Here is a 23,346-nt window from a genome sequence, read left to right on the forward strand (position 1 = left end):
ATTACCTTGGTTAACAAAACTGGTACCTCTTCCTATTTCCTGCAGGCTTTTTATTTTCATTTGGTAGTCAATGAGCATTAATTTTGAACATTTGGAAATGTAGAAAGATGGTTCCACCAGTGCAAATCTGTCTCCCTCTCATGAATGCCCCAGTTATGCCTGCTCATGAAGGCAGGTTAGAACATTCGTATGAGATGTTCTGCCTTATCCTACTCCACCCAAATTCTTACGTCACTTCACTCACTTTGCTATCATAGCATACTCCATCAATAAGTTGTGAGGCAAGATTTGTCTCTTTTTCCTTTTTCTCTCCAGAAAGAAGTTTGCTTGATATGTTTGATATTTTTTATATTAAAGGTTAGCATTAGAGAAAAAAAAAATAGCACTCACTTGGAGTAATAAAAGCCAAGGTTTAGAAACCCTCTTATTCTTTGTGGCATAAAGCCCAGTAGCCTTGGTAAATTGGGCTTGCCTTTGAATTCAAGCTTATTTGCTAGCTTTTGGCAGTACTTTTATCCTTTTGTTGGCATAATCCATTTTGGTTTAAATTCTGGAGTATTTAACAATTTGATACAATTCTTTTTTCTTTTTCCTCCTGGTTTAGGGGAGTTTAGCTTTTCAATTACGTCCCACGCACGGAGTCTAACATGCAGAGATATATATAGGTAAGTAGGTATATAGGCATAAAACATGTCATATATTGGTTATTCACCTGGCTTACAATTCTACTTAAATATTAAAGCAAAGAGGGTTTTCTTTTTTCCTATTTGCTCTCATCTCTGATCAGTCATTACTGGCACAGGCTGCCCAGCGAGGTTGTGGAGTCTCCTTCCTTGGGGGTCTTCAAGACCCACCTGGAAACCTTTCTGTGAGACCTGATCTAGGTGGACCTGCTTCTGCATGGGAGTTGGACTAGATGATCTCTGAAGGTCCCTTCCAACTTTTACTAGGTTCTATGATTACACAGTATTTAGCATTCACTGCAGCTCAGGAAAGCACATTATCAAAGTTCAGAGGCCTAAAGCTGTTATACAGAATATGGTGAAGTAAGTCGGTTAAGCAGTGCTGCTGCGACAGAAGAGGACCTCATGAGTCATGAGGTTGTAGTGAGGTGAGGTTCGGTCTCCTCTCCCAGGTATCTGTGAGATTGATAGAGCCCTGGCACAGGCTGCCCAGGGAGGGTGTGGAGTCTCCTTCTCTGGGGATCTTCAAAACCCTCCAGGACGTGTTCCTGTGTGACCTGATCTAGGTGCACCTGCTTTAGCCAGAGGGGTTGGACTAGATGATCACTAAAGCTCCCATCCAACCCCTACCATTCTATGACTCCATGGTTCTATGACAGGACAAGAGGAAACGGCCTCAGGGTGACCAGGGTTGGTTTAGATTGGGTATTAGAAGGATTTTTTTCACTGAGAGGGTTGTTAAGACACTGGCGCAGGCTGCCCAGGGAGGTGGTGGAGTCACCAACCCTGGAGATATTGAAAAGACACGTAGATGAGATGCTGATGGGCATGGTTTAGTGGTGGGCTTGTCAGTGTGAGCTTAGTGGTTGGACTTGACGATCTTAACGGTCATTTCCAACTCAAACGATTCTATGATTCCAAGATGACTCCCAGAAGTTGTTCTGACCCAAGATCTCAACCCCTGACGCGTCCGAGGCCAGCCGAGACTTCCCTTGATCCCACTCCACAGAGGGGTTACTGGGGGACGGCTCATTCCCAGGCGATGGGTGCCAGCTGAACGACGAGCTGCCGCCTTCAGCCCCGCGCTTTTGCTCACGCGCGCGCCCGCCCTCGCACCAAACACCCCCTTGAAACGCACACGGGCTGCTCCGCCGGCCCAAGATGGCGGCGCCACGACGGGACCTGGGGGCGGTGCCGGGGCGGGGGCGGGGAGCGCACCAGCGTTGAGCCCTTCCCACGCCCCACCTCCGACAGCATTCCAACCAATCAGCAGCCGGAATGTAGCCTCCCGCCAATAGAAAGAGCGCTTGCCCCTCGGCCGCTGCCACCAATCGGCCGGCGGGAGCCGCCGTGCGCCATGGAACTGGCAGAGAGGGCAGCCAATGGCTGAGGAGCAGAGCCCGCCCCCCCGCCGCCCCGTTGCTGGGGCAGCCGCTGTCAGTACCCTCGGCACGCCGCCGCGGCCCCTTTAAGCGTAGCGTGGCAACCGCCGCCGCGTCCGCAGAGCCGTCGGGCAGGTACGCGGGCGGCGGGGCCTGGCTGGGCCGGCGGGGACCCGCGGGCGGAGCCGGGGAAGGGGGCGCAGGGCCGCGGCCGGGGGGAGCTGTTTGTTCCCGTGGGGTTTGGGGCGGGCTGAGGCCCGGGCTTTGCCTCAGCCCAGAGCGCTCGCATCCGCAGCTGCGGGTCTCGCTCCCGACGTGCCGTGTGTGCCGGGCTAGCCGGCCCCAGGACGGGTGGCGGGGGTGCGGAGCAGAAGCGGCGTCCCGAGCCCCGGGGGTTTCAGGCAGCGGGCCCGGCCCTCCGAAAGCGGTGTGAGCGGGGCCGGCGAGGCTCAGCCCCTTTCCTCCAAAGCCATCGATTGTAGGGGTCGGCGGTCGCACTTCAGATGCGCTCGCACGTGTGATCGTTAGTTGCTTTGAAAAAGTGTCGATTACAAATAGCGTTCAGTATGTTCTTTAAGAACTTCTCCCCGGTGAAGGCAAATTGCTTGTTTACGCTTTGCGAGCTGCTGAGCCGCTGTCGGGAATGGGTGAGTTGCAAGGTAAGGCTACACATACCAGAGGGATAGCTGGAGCTACGAACAACAGCGTGAGCCTTATCGGTAGAGGATTTAGGAACGTAATCTCTTTCCCTGGTTGTAGGACTGGCCTGTGTATTCCCTATTTGTAGTACTGTCTCCTCACCTCCGACCTGGGAGTTACAGCAACTTCTTAGTTTTGAGATCTGATGCTGAAAGTATCGCAAAGTATTACTGACAGAAACAGATACATTTAACGTTGGCTTTTAAAACCGTGTGACATTTTAATTCCCCAAAAGCTGGTAAACCTGGAAGAAGTGCATACAGTTAAGTATGCATTCTGCATTCAGCAGCTGCAGAAATCTTCTGTAATAAAATATTTGCTCCTCCCTAAAGTCTCATTGGTGAAAATGTTTTTATGTGATACAAGTAAATCCTTTGCTCTTCTCTTGTCTGGAAAAAAACATTAGTATTTGGATGTGAAAGAGACGAATGGACAAAGAGGAGGGAGATTAATTTGTTTTGAAGTTATTCTTTGTTCTTAAATTCAGCACTTTAATAATTTGGGTTGATGCTTTTGTACTTGTCTGAAGCTGGCTCTTTCTTGAGCTGTTGCTCTCTCAGAATAGGTGGCAAAACTGAGTGAACCGTTAGAGGTCAGCATTTGTACTCAGGAAGTATTATGTGGTGACCAGTAAAAGCATCTAGCTCCTTCTGGCCTTTCTATGGGATATTAAGATTGAAATGGACTTTAAAAGTTTTGTGGGTCTCACATTAGGGAGCTAAACTCTGAGTGTACTGTGATAGCAAAACTACTCAGAAGTTTTCCTTTCTCTGTACTGCTTAATACCTGTAACCCAGTAGTTTAATTTCTGTTTCTGTTATTTACTTAGAACACTGTGTCCCTTTTACTCCTGTTACCATTCTAGTTGTTTTGTGTTCTCTGTTTTGTCTGTCACATCTTGCACAGTGACCTGGAGCTTGACTGGAGCTAGTAGTAAATAGCATGTTTTCAATGCAAAGTATGTAAATAATAGCAATAGTACAAGTTGCTGAATCACAGAATCTTAAGGATTGAAGGAGTATGAAATTCTGGGAACAAAACAGTTTCTGAAGTCTGTACAAGTTCCTGATTTACTTTGGCTATTCTGTACTGGTCTGGTCTTGATGCATTATTCTTCTAAAAGCATGCTTGGAGTTTTGAGGGGGACGGAGTTGGGGTTTTGGTGGTAGTGAGGAACTTAGTAGACGCACTGCTAACCCACAGTGTTTCACTCCTCACAACTTTATTAAATGTATGGAGCAAAATAGATGTCTGTGTGGATCTTATTTTATAATCAACTCTAGTTGGCAACATTTGACAAGTCAATGACCCAAAGCATTTCTTAATTAGATAGTCCTTCAGGTAACTGAAGTAAAACTCAAATATCCAAGTGATTAATTTCTTCTCAAGGTAAAGTATGCATTCTTTATGTTAAATTACATTATAAACAGGTGGACAACTGAATTCGGCAAGACTCGTTAGACTAAGGTTTCTTGTTTTGTAATGAAAATACAACAATACGAACGATTTATAGATCTGAAAGGGATTTAAAGACTCAGAAAATGTCTTTAGTCATTCCTCAAGGGAGCTTTTATTGGTTCACCTTTTTCAATTTCTTTTCAGTCCATTGCTTTTCAAAGTACTTCCAGAACGCATCTCAAAAATTACTGTTCCTTTATGTTGCTGTATGTCAAAATGATACTTGGCAAAATATTCTGAAAAGTGAGGAATAACCAGTACAGAAGTGATGGATAATTCTAATCCTCCAGTTCTTACCATTTGTCTGTTTTAAATAGACTGAGTTATAAAAAACATTCTTCAAAAAGATTATTGCTTCTTCAGTGAACACTTGTGGAACTATAAAATAACTGATTGACTTTCAGTCAGTAAGTGAAAGTGAGTGTTCTTGTTTTATACATGTAATTAGACATCTTGATGATTGAACTATAGGCATTTATGCTTTCTGTAAATGCAACTCCATTTGTTTTCATGCATGTTTATTTTCTTCTCAGAGTCTGTGCATGATGATTTTTTTCTGTCCTTCTGTGCCCTGAAGGCAGACAGAATTTGGTTGTATCTTGGCTATATCTACACTGTCAAAGATATTTGCACCATAGCATGATCATAGAAAAGGAAAGGATCTTTAGAGATCATCTAGTCCAACTCCCCTGCAGAAGCAGATCTACCTAGACCAGGTCACACAGGAACGCATCCAGGTGGATCTTGAAGACCTCCAGAGAAGGAGCTTCCACACCCTCCCTAGGCAGCCTGTGCCAGGGCTCCCTCACCTCAACAGTGAAAGAGTTTTTTCTTATGTTTAAATAGAACTTTTTGTGTTCCAGCTTCATCCCATTACCCCTTGTCCTGTTGCTAGATACAACAGAAAAAAGTGATGTCTCAACCTCCTGACATCCACCATTTAGGTACTTGGAAGTATTAATGAGATTCCCTCCTCAATCTCCTCCAGACTAAACAGCCCTAGTTGCCACAGCCTTTCCTCATAAGGACGATGCTCCAGTCCCCTGATCATCTTGGTAATGATCCTTGCCTCCACACAGGACTAGGTTAACATTTCTAGCTGTGGTCATCCCTGTAACACTGATGTGCCCACTCTAGCAGGCCAGGACTCCTCTGGATGCAAGATGTGTCCCTCTGACCTCAGGAGAGACTTCCATCCAAGTAACAGACTAAGTTGCTTGAATTTGCACTGCTTTGTTTTATTGAGTGTGTTGATATGAGCACAATGGGGGACACATCTTAGATGCAGAGCCAATAATTGATTATTAATCAAATTAAAAATGTAATGGTCTAATCAAAGACTTAGTACAGATACTAACAGAGGTCAAGTTACTTATGGTTACAGTAACGTAGGAACAAACTCTAGTACCAAACCCGTTCTCTGATGTTATCCTTTGGCCACTCCTTCTCCCTCTGGGGCTTGATTGGCTTCAACTTGGAGGAGGAATTCTTTACAGCAAGTCATCAGCATCCCACATCCTTCTCTGGCAGGGGGAGGATGGTGATAGTTTTCGTCCTCCTTGCCATAGGTCAATTTGGGATTGTTCTTATGTGCTTGTTAACACACTATGTACCTTGTTCTTTATTAATTCCTATTCTAATTTGATTATATATATTAATTTCTGATTCCAAATTACATCTGAATTTATTTTATGTGGTATGTTTTACATGTACTGAGTACTTATTCTTTCTTCTAAATGTTGATTTTTACCCAGCTCCCAAGCCTGCATCCTGCTGATGACCAGTAACTGAGCAGGGCTGAGCTGTTAGAGCTTAAGGCCCCAGTACTGTCCTGTGTTTGTGCTTCCAGACCCATGCCATCACCCCAGGCCTCTTCTACCCTGTGTTGCCATTGTTCACTCTGCACAGAGTAACTACTTGTTGTTGCTTGTCTGTTGTTTACAAAGAAAATGTAACAGCAGGTGCCTGACAATTGTTCAAAGCTAAGCAAAAAGCTAAAACAAATTAGATAAGTTCCCTGCTTGTTAACTGACTTTGTAACAGCTAAATAAGCTACAGCAAAACTCCAGGCACCCAAGATGAGTTCTGACACAGCCTGACAAGTTTTGTGGCCCTTGCTGTTGGCTGGAAATGAAAGCTTTGGCTTCAATGACAATACCACGCTTTGTGTGAGTTACAAAGGCAACTACTGTTCTTAGTCTTTTTTTCTTTTGTCAGGGTGACCACAGTAGTATGAAGTTGTCCAGAGTACTATCTTTATATTCTTGTTGTATTTTAATATAAATTATCTATAATTTTTTTTCTTTCATGTCCTGTTGAGGCCAAACTGATGCAGTCCTGCCAGTGCACCCTCTAGAGAACAGGTTGTCCCCAAACCTCTGCCCGTGTTTCATTTCGGGCTTCATTTGCTCTTCAAGGAGCAAAACAATGTACATTCTGCATAGATGTTTGTGAGACAAGGGCTTTGGAGTAGAGCTATTTGGGAATAGAGGTGCACCCTGGTATTTTCTAATATTCTTACATGCTTTTAGTTTTGCACTTGGACATATCAGAATCTTCATTACACTTAAATGCAAGATAAGGTATTGAAATGTCTTTAATAACTGCATTCTTTTAGAAGAAAAAAGAACAATCATTACCAGTTTTCTGAATGTCTGCAATAAGTGATACCTTCCAGCATACCTTCCAGCATAAACTAGTGTTTAGCAATCTCTAGACTGTGAAGGTGATGGAGCACTGGAACAGGCTGACCAGGTGGATTGTGGAGTCTCCTTCTCTGGGAACATTAAAAACTCACGTGGACGAGTTCCTGTGTGACTTGCTCTAGGTGGCCCTGCTCTGGCAAGAGGGGCTGGACTGGATGATCTTTTGAGGTCCCTTCCAGCCCTTGAGATTCTGTGATTTTTGTGATCTCAAGCATAGCTTGTCTTCTTCCTGGGCTTTTCAGTGCCATTTTAGTTTTCATCAGAATCCTCTCTGACTTAAGTTTTAGGCATGTAATTTATTTGGCCCACTTTGAAAATATTCAAGTGTCTAAAAAAAAATATTATTGTTGAACATTGCTCCTTAAGTAAAGAAAAACACTCTTCCAAATAATTTGATATTAATTTCCCAGCACTTTACCAATTTAGAAATCCATTGGGTTATTTATTCCTCTAGTGTCTTCTGGATAGATTATGAGGGCAAAAGGATTCCAGTCATTGGAGACTTGAGTTGTGCTAACAGTGAACTGGGCCAGAAAGTTTGAATTTGTAGTGAGACCTGTCTTGGCAGCTGAAGCTTCTGTTCTCCTTGGCTGTGCAATTCTGCATGTATAGACAGTGCAATAAAAGGCTGGTAAGCATGCCAAGTTTATTTTATTGAGAAATAATATAGCAAAAAACTTACAGCTCATTTACAGGTATGTTGTATGGCCTGCAGCATAGAAGAGTTTTGATTGAAAGCTGCTCAATTTTTAGTGTGTACTTTGCTTTTCCATTTAGAAACAGTCTAGGAACTTATGTCGTTCAGCAGGCAGAACTAATGGGCTCTGGTGCAAGTGCCATTTATTCACCCATTAGAGGCTTGATGTCGTAAAGTTGGTTTGAAGAGAGGTAGATGGTGAAATAAGCTTGAGAGCTATGAAGAGTGGTGAGAGAGACAAAAGACACAGGAGGCTGAACACAGTAAAACACTAAACTTCTTAGTAAAATTTTTTGACTGATTTTGCATATATTTGCTCCACTACATTCTCAGGAAGTGGCTCACAAATGCAGAATAAGGTGATTCTACCTTGACATTAGGGATTTTTTTCAGTTTACATCAGCAAACAGGCTCCAGGAGCAGCCTTTTTCATTTTATACCTGCTGCAGGTACAACGTTTACCATATACCAGCAGTGTGGTCTCTTTTATCAGGTACTTAAAAAAACCCAAAGGCTGTATTTGCATTTTCCTATAAAGCACATGACATAAATGTGTGTGCTCCTGACAGTTCTTGAGGCCTGAAACACTAGATGTTGTAGGATATGAGAATGCTTTCTGAGGCAAAAACTATGATACAGAGGTACAGTCTCAGTGGTTGGGGACAGAATGCATTCCAGAAAAACAGGACACCTGATTTCAAGCCCATTGTTTAACGTCATTGGAGTGTCAGAAATTGAGATGTGGAAGATTTAGGCGAATCCTACAAATAACCTCAGTTCTGGTCACATGAATAAGATGTTTGTTTATTCAGTTAAAAAGCTTTTAAATACATTTAGATTCTTTCCTGAGTTGCATCGAGCTTTCACTTTTGTTTTGTTTTCCAAACGCTTCTTTTCCTCCCTCTCTCTAACCTGGGAGTTTTCTTATTCTAGCCTTAGCCATGTTAATTTTATCTGATTTCTCTTTTGGGGGTGAAGTATCACAAACTACTGAGTGTAACACTAGCAGCATTCTTAGGGTGACTTCTGTCACATTTAATATAAATAATGAAGCACAGCACATGGCATAAAGTTATAGGTATCCTCAATAATTTTACAGGCTTTTTTTACCTTTATTAATGGAACAGGAAAGGCATTCTCACTTTTTTTCCCTCTCTCTAAAATTGTTACAGAAAAAAAAAAAGCATTCTGAATGATAAGTACTGTTTGCTGAACTGAACTGCAAAGATTTCATGTTTTGGAGATGAAGATGATAAATCCAAGGAAATAATCCAGCTGCTGCCATTGTGACACCGAAAGGTGCTTTGTGTCAAAATGAACACTCTTTGAGAAAAATCTGGGAAGCAGTTAAATCTGAAAGATGGAAGAAAGAGTAAGAAGCTCAGATTCTGAACACGACAGGAAATCAGATGAGGATAAAAATAGTGACTCCTATTATTCAGATGAAGATAATGCGTCTCATTCATCTGGCCAGTCGCCAACACTAAGTTATCCATCTACAAGCCAAGAAAAAAGACATCACAAAACACAGGCTTCCAACAGCCTTGTGCCCTGCCAAGGTAGGTAGATAACAGAAATTGCTACTCTAATTGTACCTACTCCGAAGAGTTAATTATCCTTGAAAGCTGAAATAAAAGTGGGAAACTACCATGATGAGAATCTACAAATAAGGTCCATGTGAATTCTGCTACAGATGGCAGGTAGACTCTTAACTGCTCTGTTGAAAACTGAATTGAACCTGTTCCTGCATAAGGATGATTTTCTATGATTTTCACAATTATTGATATTTTTCTTAACAAGTGAAAGTGGATCTTACAGTAGCCTTTTGTGGAATCGTACTGATGCTATCTTTTTCGTCTTTGGCAAAAAGACTCGAAGCCAAGGTGAGTCCTTCCTGTGCAGTCAGGAAGAGAGACAGCTGTTAAAATTTTTCTGACAAAATACCCCTGCAGATAACTCTTGTGTGGAAGTCTAGTTGATTAAGCTTTACAGTGTTATACTGAGTACTTTCAAAAAAAAACCCACAACAACCAAACTCTAAAACAAATGAAAGACTAGTAATGTGGCAAGAGAGAGAAAATGTATTTGGTGTAAGTTAGATGCATGTGGAAATTTAAAAGAAGGTTTTTATTGGTCCTACTTTGAAGGTAAATATCTCCAATTGGAGATGAAATAGCTCAGCTTTGAGCTCTCTCCCACCCACCTCACCTATGTTACCTGCTTTCTTGGTTGAGATTGTGAGGAAGTGAACGTCCCTAGAAAAAGTGATTATGCAGGTTCTGGGCTGAAGTAGGGATGTGAGGCCTCTCTGCCATGCTTTAACAGCTTGTTTTAAATAATTGCACGCATTTTCTGATGAAGTCAGAGCATATTCTGTCTTTCTCAAACAAGTGTTCCATTTAATTTGTAAGTATTTGTGAATCCTTTTGTGAACATTATGATCCAGAGTGTGCCCAAAGATCTAACGGTAAATATTGAAGTTCTCCAGGGAGCTTATCTCTTCAAATCCTTGACAGTGTTGGTGTTCTGGTGCAACTGGTGTTTAACCAAGCTTCTCTGTATTCAGAAATGCCATCTTCTCCATAGCAGCCATGGCTTATCCTTCTGGGAAACAAAAACTGCAGTTCTGCAGTGCTATTTAATTTGGAGGGGGCAAATGAACAACTAGTTCTTTGATTACATAGCCAGAAATGAATTAGTAGATGAAGGTTTTATGAATGTCACATTTGTTTTTGAAAGACAGTATATGGCTAAAAGTGCAAGCTTGGTATTGGAAGTTTCTGCCCTAAATGTGGAGAATTCCTTTAGCTGAGGGTAGCAGTGGCATCATTCCTGCAGTGATTGTATTAGATAATATTTCCACACCTGAATGTTATATGTTTGTTGCAAAGGGAAAAAAAACCCCTTTGTTTTGTTTGCCCAAGATGTGCAAAAAATGAGCATCAAGCAGAATAATTAATGAGCATGTGTGCAAATTGTTTAGAGGAACTTATAACAGAATACTTTAAATCTGCTGTTTTTGCTCTTAACATACTCCCTGTAGAATAGGAACATGGTGAGTAACCAAAGAGGAGGAAGAATTTGCTGTCAAACACACTTGCTGTCTATGTGTAGGTAACTGCACTACTGCTGTATCCCAGCTTTCAAGCCTGAATTGTAAGCTGTTGCTCAGTATGTTTCTTCCAAACATTGATGTACCTCAATGAATTATGCACACTCTATATATTCAATTGTTTTAAGGGATCTTTTTTATGGATTATGTTCTTCATTCATTGAGTGTGACTCGAAGCAAATAAGGTAGAAACAAAATGTTTACCTTTTATCTATGGGGATGATAATAAAGTAATAGTATCAAATAGGGATGTGAGTGATGCATACTAGTAATCAAATAAAGATCCTGTGTGGAAAATAACTTGTGATACAAAAATAAATTATTCAGGGGAGAACTGAATTTTCATGGGATTTGTAATTTTGCTGTGGAGGCTTTTTGCATTGAGCCTTTGAAATCTGCTGTTTTGTCTGCAAGCATGGCAGCTGGGTTTGAAAATACTACTGCATTTGTCTGAGAGAATTACATCTTGCATAATACATAACAAGCTAATACTCAGCTAATTGTTGCCATTTTAAAAGCATTTGAGAATATTGTATGTGTAAGAGTACAGTATTTCTGCAACATTTTAATAAACATCATCAAATATTAACAAAAGATGACTTTATTTCTGATAGGATTTGCAGATGATTACTTTACAGTGGCCCTGTGTTGATGGCTGCAAATACTGCCTCTTACAGTAGGTCACAAACATGAATGTCCAGTTTTCAGCTCTCAAAAGGAGCACAAGTCTATCATATGTTTGCCTTTTATTGCCTGAAAGCTGCACTCTCTAAGTATTGTAAAATTGTTTCAGGCAGAGCTTTATTCCAAGAAGGATGTCTAAACAGACAAGCTGCATTGTATTATAGTAAACATGCTTTTTACTTTTCCTCTCTTAGCCACAAAGAAATTGGGTTCCAAATATGCATCAAGCAAAAAAGGGGCGCGGTGGGGTTTCCGTTCTCAGAGCCTCACTAGGGACTCGCCTGCAAAGGAGATAGATCTTGTTACAAAAAGAGTTCTTTCTGCTAGACTGCTGAAAATCAATGAGCTCCGAAATGAACTGACTGAACTTCACATCAAACTAGATGAGCTGCAGAAGGAAAACAGGGCACTGAAGAGGCTTCAGCACAGGCAGGAGAAAGCCTTGAATAAGTTTGAAGATACAGAAAACGAAATCTCCCAGCTCCTTGCTCGACACAACAATGAGATGAGAATATTAAGGGAGCGCCTACGGAAATCTCAGGAGAAAGAACGTGCAACTGAGAGACGCCTGAAAGATGCAGAAGATGAACTGTACAGGACAAAAACTGTCTTACAGAAACTGCAAAAGCTGTCTGCAGATAAGCACCTTGCTGAAAGAGGTGAACTGGCAAAGAAACTAGCTTATGCAGAGAGCAGGCTAGAGGACAGTGAAAAAAGAATTAAGGTGAGGTCACTTACTTTTTCTGTAAGGTTTTCTGGAACAGATATTTCTTACCACAGTGAGCTTCATGAATTGTGTTTTTTCACAGATGTGGAACAAACAGTAGCTTGTTTATTTTTTCGTTACACATAAGTAGCATCAATTGAATGATTTGCAAGGTGATTGTATAGTTACATTCTTGATAGTTTTGCATTTGAATTTCTGTTTACAAATTAAGTATATTTTGTCAGGATATGTACAGTGGATTTGTGTTTTGAAGTGTCTTTGTAACGAGTGAGGACATTTCAGAAATGCATACAGCTGTAACACAACTTTTGCAATAGAATGTATCATCTTGGAGAGGAAACATTTGTTTCAAAGTTGTATGTACACTTTCAAAAGTGTATTTGAGGAACTACAGACTGAAATTCTAAAGAACATCGAGTCATTCTTTTTGAGTTTTACTTACTACATTCATGCAGTGTTTGATTGTCCACTATTCTGGACATCTGAGAGCTGAACTGAACAAAATTACAGCATTTTCTTTTACATTCCAAAATGAACTTGGAACACTTCCCAGGGATCCATTTTAAGATTTTTGTGGAATATATTTTGCTTTTGTTCAGCAGAATCATTTACATTTTTGTAGATATCTATATGTCTGATTTAAGAGGAAATGTGTTAACACTCTTAAACTGTTGGTAGTTACAGGCAATACTATTTTTAGCTGGAATTATGTTGTCTATTAGAATGATGTTTGGTGTCTGTATTAGTCATTAAACGTAAATTACGTTACAGAGATAGTAGATCTGGAAATCTGAAGGATTAAGATGGAAACTAAGCTTTCAAGAAAATAAATCCCAAAATACCGAGATATAAACTGCTGAGTTACCCAAATCACCTCATCCTGTAGTGTCACCATCTGGCATCTGTAGTTTTATAATGAGGTATTTCAGCATTTGTAGTCCTGGATAATGTTAAATGAATCACGATCTAAAAAGTTAAGGGATTTTCTTCTACTTTTTTTACCTTCTGTCATCATCACAGGTTCTCTTAAAACAGCTATTGCAAAGCAAGGGTATGTAAATTAAATCACAATCACAAATTTGTTTCTAGTAGAAAGGTTAAAAAGTATTGCTTGTCTTTGTTCTTCTAATACTGCACTTTCAGGGGAGCACTCTGTTTCTTAACCACCAGTTTGAGATTTGTCTTAGAGATCTGGAAGTCCACTGTGCCAAGAGCCTTGCAGAAAGTAGTATGTGTTCACATTGTGTCCTCAAATCACCTCTCAGTACTCCAGAAGGATGAGCTGCAGCATCTACAGGTGCTCTATCTGCCCCCACAAAGTTAGGATTAAGGGTTTAAATGTATCCAGTGTTTCAGCAGTGGTGGAGCTGATATCTGAATCCAAGCTATGGGTTTACTATAATTTTAGTTCAGTAACTTAATGAGGGTAAAAAGTACTTTGGTGATTTTAAGAATATTGTTCTATTTTGACTGAAGGATCTGGAAAAAAATCTTGAATTAAGTGGTAGCAGTTTTCAACGAGAGCTACAATCAAAGAAAAAAAAGATGTTTGAGGTTCAAGAAGAAAACAGAGTTCTCCAAGAGCAGCTCCATCAACTAAATCAGAAGCTGAAGGTAAAATGTGAAGCAATGTAAAGTTGCTAACCATGTTCTGACATTTTATCTTTGGAAGTATCTGTAATCAGGTTTGAATAGTTTACCAATGACTGTACTCTCAAATGTGTACTTAATTATAACATGCAAGTTCTTTTCCTGCTTTAGATTGAAATGTTCTGTGCTCTGCCCCATGCTGTTTGTAACAGGAATGTCTCTACGTTAATCATTATTGTTAGCACTAGTTAAGAAAAGCAAGGCCAAGTAGGTAGCCAAGCATTGCCATTAAACCACAAAATCTCCTGGAAATTAGGTTTTAAAGCCTTATGTTTAAAATTAAATCTACAAGTATGTAGGGTACTTTGTTACTAATGTACTTGCATTACAGTAGGTTTGTGTAAAGATTAATTTAATATATTTGTGATGTTCACTTGCTGCTGAATGTGTGCAAAGGTTTATTTGCACTGCCCCTTACCCTATCAGTGCCCAAATTCTGAATTTAAGGACAGAAAATGTTGTTGTGTTCTACCTGGTCAGTTTCTCTTTAGGGGAAAAAAAAAGTCATTAAATAAGACTTGAGCTTCAGTACTTTCTGGGATAGTTTTCTTGAAATACTAAGTCTCAAACACACTCATGTAATGGAGATGCACCAGTTTACTCCCCTACTAACTGCTCAGCAAGTAGCTGTAACATTAGCAACTCAAAAGCTTATTTGTTTAGAGTGGGTGAATTAAGCCTGATTTGTTATTGGAGAGTTTACAGTTTTGAAGGTATTTCAGTTATCCAATGATTTCTGACAACTCACTGTTGACTTGTGTATTTTATTGAATAAATGTCGTGAAGAAAGAATGTGTCTCTACCTGTATGATGCAGTGAGCCTCTGCTCCCTGGTACTGATGTGCCCTGTGACAAGTAACGTGGCTGCTGTTGGAATGTTTAACTCTTTGCAGTATTGAAAATTCAGTTGTGCAATCTATACATACATTCTAAATCTTATTCAAGTTTATGGAAGCATTGGCACTTAGTTTTATTTTCACTGCACAGTTTTGTTTGTGATTTGAGGGGTTTTTTTTAAAGAATGTTTTGCTAGTGAGTTTTTTAGGGAAGAAAATTCTTTCTGCTTTCTTGCATAAGCAAACTTAGGAGTATATTTGTTCTCCTAAAACATTGGATGCAACTGTTAATTACTCTGTTTCTATTTACAGCATGTATTTTTAATTTAATTTACAGCTTTGTTAATGACTGAGCAATTAAATGTTAGTAAGTCATTGTACCTACTTCTTTATTGATAGGAAAAAGAAAGAGAACTCGAAGCAAAGAATATATATGCTAATCGCATGTTGAAGCTCTCGCCAAGAAAAGACATGGATATTGCACAGAGAAAAAGAGGTAACAGATAAAGCAATACAAGCAGGAAAACTGATGAACTTCCTCTACATGCTTATGTCAGTTCATGCCATTCAATGTTTGACCCTATCACTGCTTGCTCAGGAAGGTCTACTGTTCTGCACTGTTTTCAGGGCAGCACTGACTACAAAGAAGAGCACACTCTGTGTTTGTGTAAATGCAGCAGAACCAAAACCTAGAGATTCATCAAATGGTGTTCTTATCTCCTCTCACACCAAATGCTCCTGGGTGAAGAAGGGGAAGATTGTTTAGTAAATTCTCTAAGGAATCATGGATAATGTCTATGTGACAATAAATTACAGAGGCTTTAAAAATATGGAACTTCACTGCTACCAATATTTTGGTGCCTTTTTTTAAAAACATTTTTTACTAATTCAGATTTACTGTCTGTCACATGACCTACACTCTTGTGTTGGGTGGGTTTTTTTCCTTAAAGGGTACATATGTCCCAGAATATAGAGTAACAGAATGGTAGGGGTTGGAAGGGACCTTTAGAGATCATCTAGTCCAACCCCCCTGCAGAAGCAGTCACCTACATAAGGTTGCATAGGAACATGTCCAGGCAGGTCTTGAAGGCCTCCAAGGAAGGAGACTCCCCAACCCCTCTGGGCAGCCTGTGCCAGGGCTCCCTCACCTCAACAGTGAAATAGTTTTTTCTTATGTTTAAGTGGAACTTTGTGTTCCAGCTTCATCCCATTACCCCTTGTCCTGTTGCTAGCTACAACAGAAAAAAGGGATGTCCCAACCTCCTGACACCCACCCTTTAGATATTTATAAATGTTAATAAGATCTCCCCTCAGTCTCCTCCAGACTAAACAGCCCCAGTTCCCGCAGCCTTTCCTCGTATGAAAGATGTTCCAGTCCCCTGATCATCTTGGTGACCCTGCGCTGGACTCTCTCCAGCACTTCCCTGTCCCTCTTGAGCTGAGGAGCCCAGAACTGGACACAGGACTCCAGATGAGGCCTCACCAGGGCAGAGTAGAGAGGGAGAAGAACCTCCCTTGACCTGCTGGCCACACTCTTCTTGATGCATCCAACTCTTCTTGATGTATCTTCTAAAAGTATCAGTGCAGTGATTTCTTGTAGTGTGACAAGGCAGCCTCAAGCCTTATGCTACCCACAGAAATACGTGTGTATACACATATGATTTCCACATGGGCTTTGACTGTTTTCAGTGGATAGAAAGGATAGTAGAATCTACTTGTCAGAAGAAGCAGGAATTTCTGGGAGTGTTTTAAATATTTAATGGCAGCATTTCAAACAGTTTGTCTGCTGCTCGTTTTATTACAGCTACTCTAGTATTATTCCATTTGAGGTTCAGATTTTGTAAGATGTCACTCCATAGAGATAATTGTATGTATTTCAAAGAAGCAATAACTGAATTTTAAGTTTATGAGTTTGCTCCTCTTCATGTAGCTTCTGTGACAAGCAGTGAGATGAGTGACATTTTGTGGAGATGTTTTAGCAAATAGCATACTGTAATGTCTTTATAAGTAGCTTTGAGGTGGGGGGTTGGGTTTTTATTTCAGTAGAAGTTCTTTTTTTAGCTTTTACAGATGCTAAAAACAACTATGTGAAGCTTGTCAGTACTTTCCATTTACATTGTCTCCAATAGTCTTTTTGTTTGCTGCAAATCACTACAAATGAGACAGGTACATAGTGGGATGTTGTCAAGTTCAAGTATGATTTTTAATTTGTTTGTATTTTCTACAGCCAACAACCAAAATATTAAGAGAGGAGCACAGCTTACAAAAAGTGTGCAGACCAGTGGATACTTCTCACCAGTGGATTTTCTTCCACAATCAGAACTTGTCTGTGGTGACACAGAAAACAAGAAAGAAGGGATTCTACCTAAAATAGTGAGTTCCATAAAAATTTGAAACTTGCTCCAGATAACTCCAATTGAATGCTTCATGCAGTGCTTATACTTTAGAAAATGTGTGTAAATATACAAATATAAATATATATAAAGCATAATTCATAGAGCATTCCAATCTTGAAGTGAAACCCTGCCTTTCCAGAAATAGCGCGGTGCATTTTTGTGACACTTTGTTCACCATCTTCTAGCTCTTACTGATAATCATTAGATCCATTTTCCTCTTTTTCAGACCCTGTCATTTCTCTGAAGTTTTTAAGACTTCATTTTACTTTTCTCCCCTTTTCTTTATTGCTAATGCTTATTTGAGCAATCTTGTAAGAGTGCTGGCTGCCTTGTCCTTCTTTTTGCTTTGGTCTTAATGATGGTTTCTGTTACTTTCCAGATTTATTTCACAATGCATAAATCTAACACTTCCTCTTATTGTTATAGTGCTGGCATTTCTTCTCTCATTTTTCCAGCTTTGTGGATATGGCTGGATTTTTGTTTTGTTTTTCCATTTCCCTTTTTAATATAAAACAGTACCCTGAGAAGCATTGCTAATGCTTCTGTGACCTCAGGCTAAAATCAAAGAGATTTGTAAAGCATTACAAATCAGAATGACACAGATTCTGGTGCAAACTGTACAACTAGTCCCAGTCTTATGTAAGAATAATCCCCTGATGAGGGTCTTCACTGGCTTCCTGGTGGGACTGATGCTTTAGTTTAGTAATGGACCTGGCAGTGTGAGGTGAGTGGTTGGACTTGACGATCTTAAAGGTCTTTTCCAGCTATAATGATACTATGATTCTGTGAAGCTGTTCATGATTCTTTCATTGGTGTTGTCATTTCCAAAATCCTTTCTGTAAATATGGATGTAGTTTAATGTGTTCTTCCAGCATATGCTTTTCTGTGTAAGTTACAGAACTGCACAGCTGGTACATGTGCAGCTCATGAAGTCCAAATCTATGCCATTTAACAAACCTCGCTGGTTCCTGTATGGCTGTTGCTTTCAGTAACATAAAGTCAGTTTGGGTAGCCTGTGCTTTCATCAGTTTTCCAAGTCAAGCATTTTAAATACTTGGCCACCATTTATGAAGTTTGTTAAAAAAATAAATACTAATAATCATAGAATCATAGAATGGTAGGGGTTGGAAGGGACCTTGAGAGATCATCTAGTCCAACCCCCCTGCAGAAGCAGGGTCACCTAGATCAGGTCCGTAGGAACATGTCCAGGTGGGTCTTGAAGACCTCCAAGGAAGGAGACTCCACACCCTCCATGGGCAGCCTGTGCCAGGGCTCCCTCACCTCAACAGTGACATAGTTTTTCCGTATGTTTAAGTGGAACTTTTTGTGTTCCAGCTTCATCCCATTACCCCTTGTCCTGTTGCTAGCTACTATAGAAAAAAGGGATGTCCCAACCTCCTGCCACCCACCCTTTAGATATTTATAAATGTTAATAAGATCTCCCCTCAGTCTCCTCTTCTCCAGACTAAACAGCCCCAGTTCCTGCAGCCTTTTCTCATATGAAAGATGTTCCATTCCCCTGATCATCTTGGTGGCCCTGTGCTGGGCTCTCTCCAGCACTTCCCTGTCCCTCTTGAGCTGAGGAGCCCAGACCTGGACACAGGACTCCAGATGAGGCCTCACCAGGGCAAATCTTGTAAATAAAGGGAAAATACTTGTTTTGGTTAATAGTTGTATTTTCTTTGTTCAGTAACTTTCTCTGGTTTTTTGGTTTTTTTTTTCTTGGAAGTGTGTTATAATCTAGAAGCTCATTTTACTCTAAAATAAGCCCAAAGCACAAAGTTAACATCCACATGTTGGACTGCTCAGACTTTCTCTTCACTTCATTGCCACTGCTTTTCTGCTTTTACAGCTAACATTAAAATCTTTTCTGCAGGTTCTTGCCTTTTAAGTGTGTATGTATACTCACTAGGTGAATTTTTTAGCCACAGTTAAGCCTTTCTCTTTCATTGCTTGTTACTTCACACCACACAACTTTAAGTAGCACAGTGAAACTGAATCTACAGTCCACTCGTCTCAATACAAAGATGGAGCTGTGGAAATAGAGGGTAATTAATTGCTTGCTTGTTGAAGGAATAAGTTGGTGGGGTGTGACCCTCTGTTAAAGTGTTTGAAAAACCCAACTTCTGACTTCTAAAGGTAACTAGCCTAATACAGTGGTAATTTTACTTTAGGACATTGGAACTGCAACTTTCCTAAACCACGTAATGCAGAACAGAATAGATTGTCTATACACATTTTGTTTCAGGTGCATGAACTACACTAGAGGTGATAAGATTTTTAAGGTCAAACCCCTGGCTTGTCAAAGCTGGTTTGGTTTAGATGACTTGTTTGGTTTTATGTTAAGCAGTAAGAATGTGATTTCAGGATGATTTAGAAGTTCATGTGATTCTGTTTGTTTATCTGGGAGGTTTTTTGTTTCCCCATCAGTTACAATTTTGTATTAACTTGTTTCAGGAAAAAGAAACTCAAGATAAAGGATGGAAAGAGCAAGCAGACCTCTTAAGACAAGACCAAGATGAGGAAAGGGAAGAGAAAATGAAACATTTTCAGGAAATACAGGCTTTAGAAGAGAGGGTTCAAAAACTTCATGATGGTAAGGAAAGGGGCAACTGGAGGCTGGGAGATACACCATGGAATACTAATCAAGCAAAGCTGCTAGTTTCTTATGAGAAGAGCGAAGTGATTTTGTACAGATCACTACGGTGGAAAATTATTTTCAGTTACACTATGCAAAGAGAATCAGAAAGAAATCAGAGTCTTAAGGGTTGGAAGGGACTTTGAAAGATCATCCAGTCCAATGCCCCTGTCAGAGCAGGACCACCTAGAGTAGGTCACACAGGAACTCGTCCAGGTGGGTTTTGAATGTCTCCAGAGGAGACTCAGATAATCTCTGCCCTGTACTCAGCTGTGATTAAGTGTACAGCAGCAAAAAATGCTGTCCACAGAAGAATAACGAAACCTGATAGGTTCTGCTTTATAAAACAAGGATGACATAGAAGGTAAATGCTGCTGTTATCTCTGACTTGTTAGATGTTATCGAGGTAGGCAGTAGATTTTTACTATCTGCTTTTCTTAATTTGATGTGTTTTTTCAGTACCTATTTACTTCACTGGTATCATTTGAAATTGTGGTTTCTCTTTTCCCTTGAGCTTGGATGTGACTACTTGAGACATTAATTTTCTGACAATGGATTTTAATTGTTTTTTAATTCAATAGATTTTCTCAGCCTCTCAATGACTTGTATTTGTAAGTCTCTTAAGCTAAAGAGTTTGGGATGGACTGCACCCTGTCATGTTAAAATACTCTTTTCAGTTGTTCTGTTTGATGAACAGTGACACTTACTCTAGGTGACAAGGAATGAGTCTGGGAATCTATAGATGCTTTCAGGTGTCCATTCTGTGAAAAATCTTTGACCTCCACTGGCATCAATGCACAACCAAGAATTTGCCCTGTTATGTCTCCAAGTAAGATGATTTGACCACCTTACCTATCTTACAGTATAAACTGATATTTTCCCCCACCTTATACACAGAAAGCTCTGTAGAATCACAGAAGCTTAAGGGTTGGAAAGGACCTCAAAAGATCATCCAGTCCAATTACCCTGCCAGAGCAGGACCACCTAGAGTAGATCACACAGGAACTCATCCAGGTGGGTTTTGAATATCTCCAGAGGAGACTCCACAACCCATCTGGACAGCCCTTTCCATTGGAAGAAATATACATTACATTAACCAAACTGTTGCAGTTATTTCTGTAAGTGTGATCTGAAGTACAGTAGATAACATGGAACTGGAACATGGGCCAAGTAGTCAAATTCAACGTTTGGCCAAACACAAGTCTGTTGTCTTGATAGAAAAATATTTTTAAGAGGGGAAATATTTCAGAAGCTTCTTTTATTCTTGCACACATAAATTTTGGCAGGTTCTCTCTAGAAGCTTATTAAAGGGACACCTTTGGTGTCCCTTTATAGCTGTGCAAACTAACATTTGGTATCTGCACAGACAAATACAATATATTTCCAGTCATTCACCAGTTGAAACCGATAATGGCTTCTCTGACTTTCTGGCATGACAACTTCACAGGAGTAATTTCCTTTAGGGGGAAAAAAAACCCCAAATATATATCCCAGAACCATCCTGATGTCAGTGGTGCTGACAGAAAAACAGAGTACTGTACAAATCAGAACTATCACAATAAGTGATGTTGTGTTCATTTTCATTCAAACCCAGGAGTGTGGTCAGCAGGTCAAGGGAGGTTCTTCTCCCCCTCTACTTGGTCCTGGTGAGGCCTCATCTGGAGTCCTGTGTCCAGTTCTGGGCTCCTCAGCTCAAGAGGGACAGGGAAGTGCTGGAGAGAGTCCAGTGCAGGGCCACCAAGATGATCAGGGGACTGGAACATCTTTCTTACGAAGAAAGACTGTGGGAACTGGGGCTGTTTAGTCTGGAGAAGAGACTGAGGGGAGATCTTATTAACATTTATAAATATCTAAAGAGTGGGTGTCAGGAGGTTGGGACATCCCTTTTTTCTGTAGTAGCTAGTAACAGGACAAGGGGTAATGGGATGAAGCTGGAACACAAAAAGTTCCACTTAAACATAAGAAAAAACTATATCACTGTGAGGTGAGGGAGCCCTGGCACAGGCTGCCCAGAGGGGCTGTGGAGTCTCCTTCCTTGGAGGTCCTCAAGACCCACCTAGACATGTTCCTATGTGACCTGATCTAGGTGACCCTGCTTCTGCAGGGGGATTGGACTAGATGATCTCTCAAGGTCCCTTCCAACCCTACAATTCTATGATTCTAGGAAATGGGAGGGCAGTTGGCAGAAATTAAATTGCTATGAAAATACTAAAACATGGATAAAGCCCTAATTCTTTTGGGAGATGACAGTAAACTTTTACACCTTAGCAGAAAACGTGGCTTGAATTTAGTTGTAATTGTGGAAGAATGTATTTTTTTTTTGCAGTAGAAAAACCACATTATGCATAGAAAAGCATATTAAACACTCAATGGCTTTGGCTTTATTCTCAAAATAATTTTTAAACTAAAACATTTTAAATAATGTTCAATCTTTTCCTGCAGAGTGGGAAAAGGAAGACTATGACAAAGTGAAAAAAGAAAGCAACTTTTTCTTGAATAAAGAAGAGAAATCAAAAATGGAAACAGCAATCCACAAAACTGAAATAGAGAGAAGTGGTCTTGAAACGCTGGAAGAGCGGCACAAAAGAGAGTTGCTGCTTGCTAGAATGCAAGAAATTGACAGAGAAATTCAAAATGTGACAAACATGAAACCTGCTTCTCAGGCACCACTCATAAATACAGCAAGAAAATCTGATCCCCAGGAGAAAACAGAAAAAACTCATCAATTCTTTGAGATTCCTGAGAAGATTACTAATGTATTGCTTGTAGATGGCAGCCAGGATGATGCCACAAGAGCACAAGGGCAGAAGCAACGAAATGTAAGGACTGCAGATTCAAGTAGTGAGCTCATATTTGGTAGTTATGTACCTTCCTTTGGGAAAGGAACAAGGAGACCAAGTTGGCTTACTCAAAGAAGCGTCAACTTAGAAGAGAACGTTAAGGAAAATGCAGATTTCAACAGTAAGAAAGAAAAGAAGTCCAATTTAATGGAACAGCTCTTTGGAAACAGTGCCAGTACTGTCCCTCTTTCTAAAAATAACGATACAACACCTTTTGGCATAGATTGGGACTCTAGTAGTACTCCTCCTGCCAATAAAAACAGTAAAGTCAAGGGAAAAGAAGATAACGAGCTTTTTGGTGAGGGAAGAAGACTGAGCAGACACCATTTGCAACTCACTACAAGCAAGCCAGGAGTTAAGACCCTTGGTTCTTTAGAAGATGAAATTGAAGAGGTAGTCTTACAGTGATCCTATTTTTATATGTTTCATATGTAAATACTGAATAAATATTTTCATGTTCTATTTATTAGATGCAGATTTGAGTCATTTCAGATATATTGTAAAGCCTTATGAAGGGATAACTTACATAAATGGATATGTGTGTAGAGGAAGGATGCACTTTGATAGAACAGCCTAACCTATATGCAGAAGGTTTCTTCTGTAGTATCCAAATCCAGACCTTGTTGTGGCAGTGACACTTTTGGCAGAAAGACAGAGAAGATGTACCGAGGGACTTGGATGGATGAGATAGGTGCTGGGCTGGTCAGTCAGAGAAGACATTCTGCCCCAACTTGAGCTGCAGAGCAACCGTCACTGTTGCCACATGATACAGGCTGACTCATGCTGCTGTGCCTCGGGGGCCCTGGAGGGTCTGTAGCACATCTGGTAGGGATGCCATG

At 40.4% G+C, this 23,346-nt stretch overlaps 1 protein-coding gene across 2 annotated transcripts; it reads left to right on the top strand.

Moving 5' to 3' along the window:
* The first annotated feature begins 2,081 nt into the window (after positions 1-2,081).
* On the top strand, positions 2,082-22,973 carry LCA5 (lebercilin LCA5). 2 transcript variants are annotated; one of them, XM_061990840.1, is made up of 8 exons: positions 2,082-2,200; positions 8,797-9,183; positions 11,615-12,144; positions 13,624-13,761; positions 15,033-15,129; positions 16,861-17,006; positions 19,487-19,625; positions 22,110-22,973. In XM_061990840.1, the coding sequence occupies exons 2-8, from the start codon at positions 8,985-8,987 to the stop codon at positions 22,913-22,915; spliced, it is 2,055 nt and encodes a 684-aa protein (XP_061846824.1). In that variant the 5' UTR covers positions 2,082-2,200; positions 8,797-8,984; the 3' UTR covers positions 22,916-22,973. The 2 variants fall into 2 exon arrangements, with proteins under 2 accessions (XP_061846824.1, XP_061846825.1); XM_061990841.1 differs by lacking the exon at positions 2,082-2,200 and adding an exon at positions 2,338-2,724.
* Positions 22,974-23,346: the final 373 nt, after the last annotated feature.

Source organism: Colius striatus, chromosome 2 (genome assembly GCF_028858725.1).
Source record: "Colius striatus isolate bColStr4 chromosome 2, bColStr4.1.hap1, whole genome shotgun sequence".
NCBI lineage: Eukaryota > Metazoa > Chordata > Aves > Coliiformes > Coliidae > Colius > Colius striatus.

Excerpts from the sequence above, each read along its gene's own strand:
- LCA5 (XM_061990840.1), top strand. The coding sequence starts at position 8,985 with ATGGAAGAAAGAGTAAGAAGCTCAGATTCTGAACACGACAGGAAATCA. Across the intron at positions 13,762-15,032 it reads AACTAAATCAGAAGCTGAAG|GAAAAAGAAAGAGAACTCGA; the intron begins GTAAAATGTGAA and ends CTTTATTGATAG. Across the intron at positions 17,007-19,486 it reads AAGGGATTCTACCTAAAATA|GAAAAAGAAACTCAAGATAA; the intron begins GTGAGTTCCATA and ends AACTTGTTTCAG.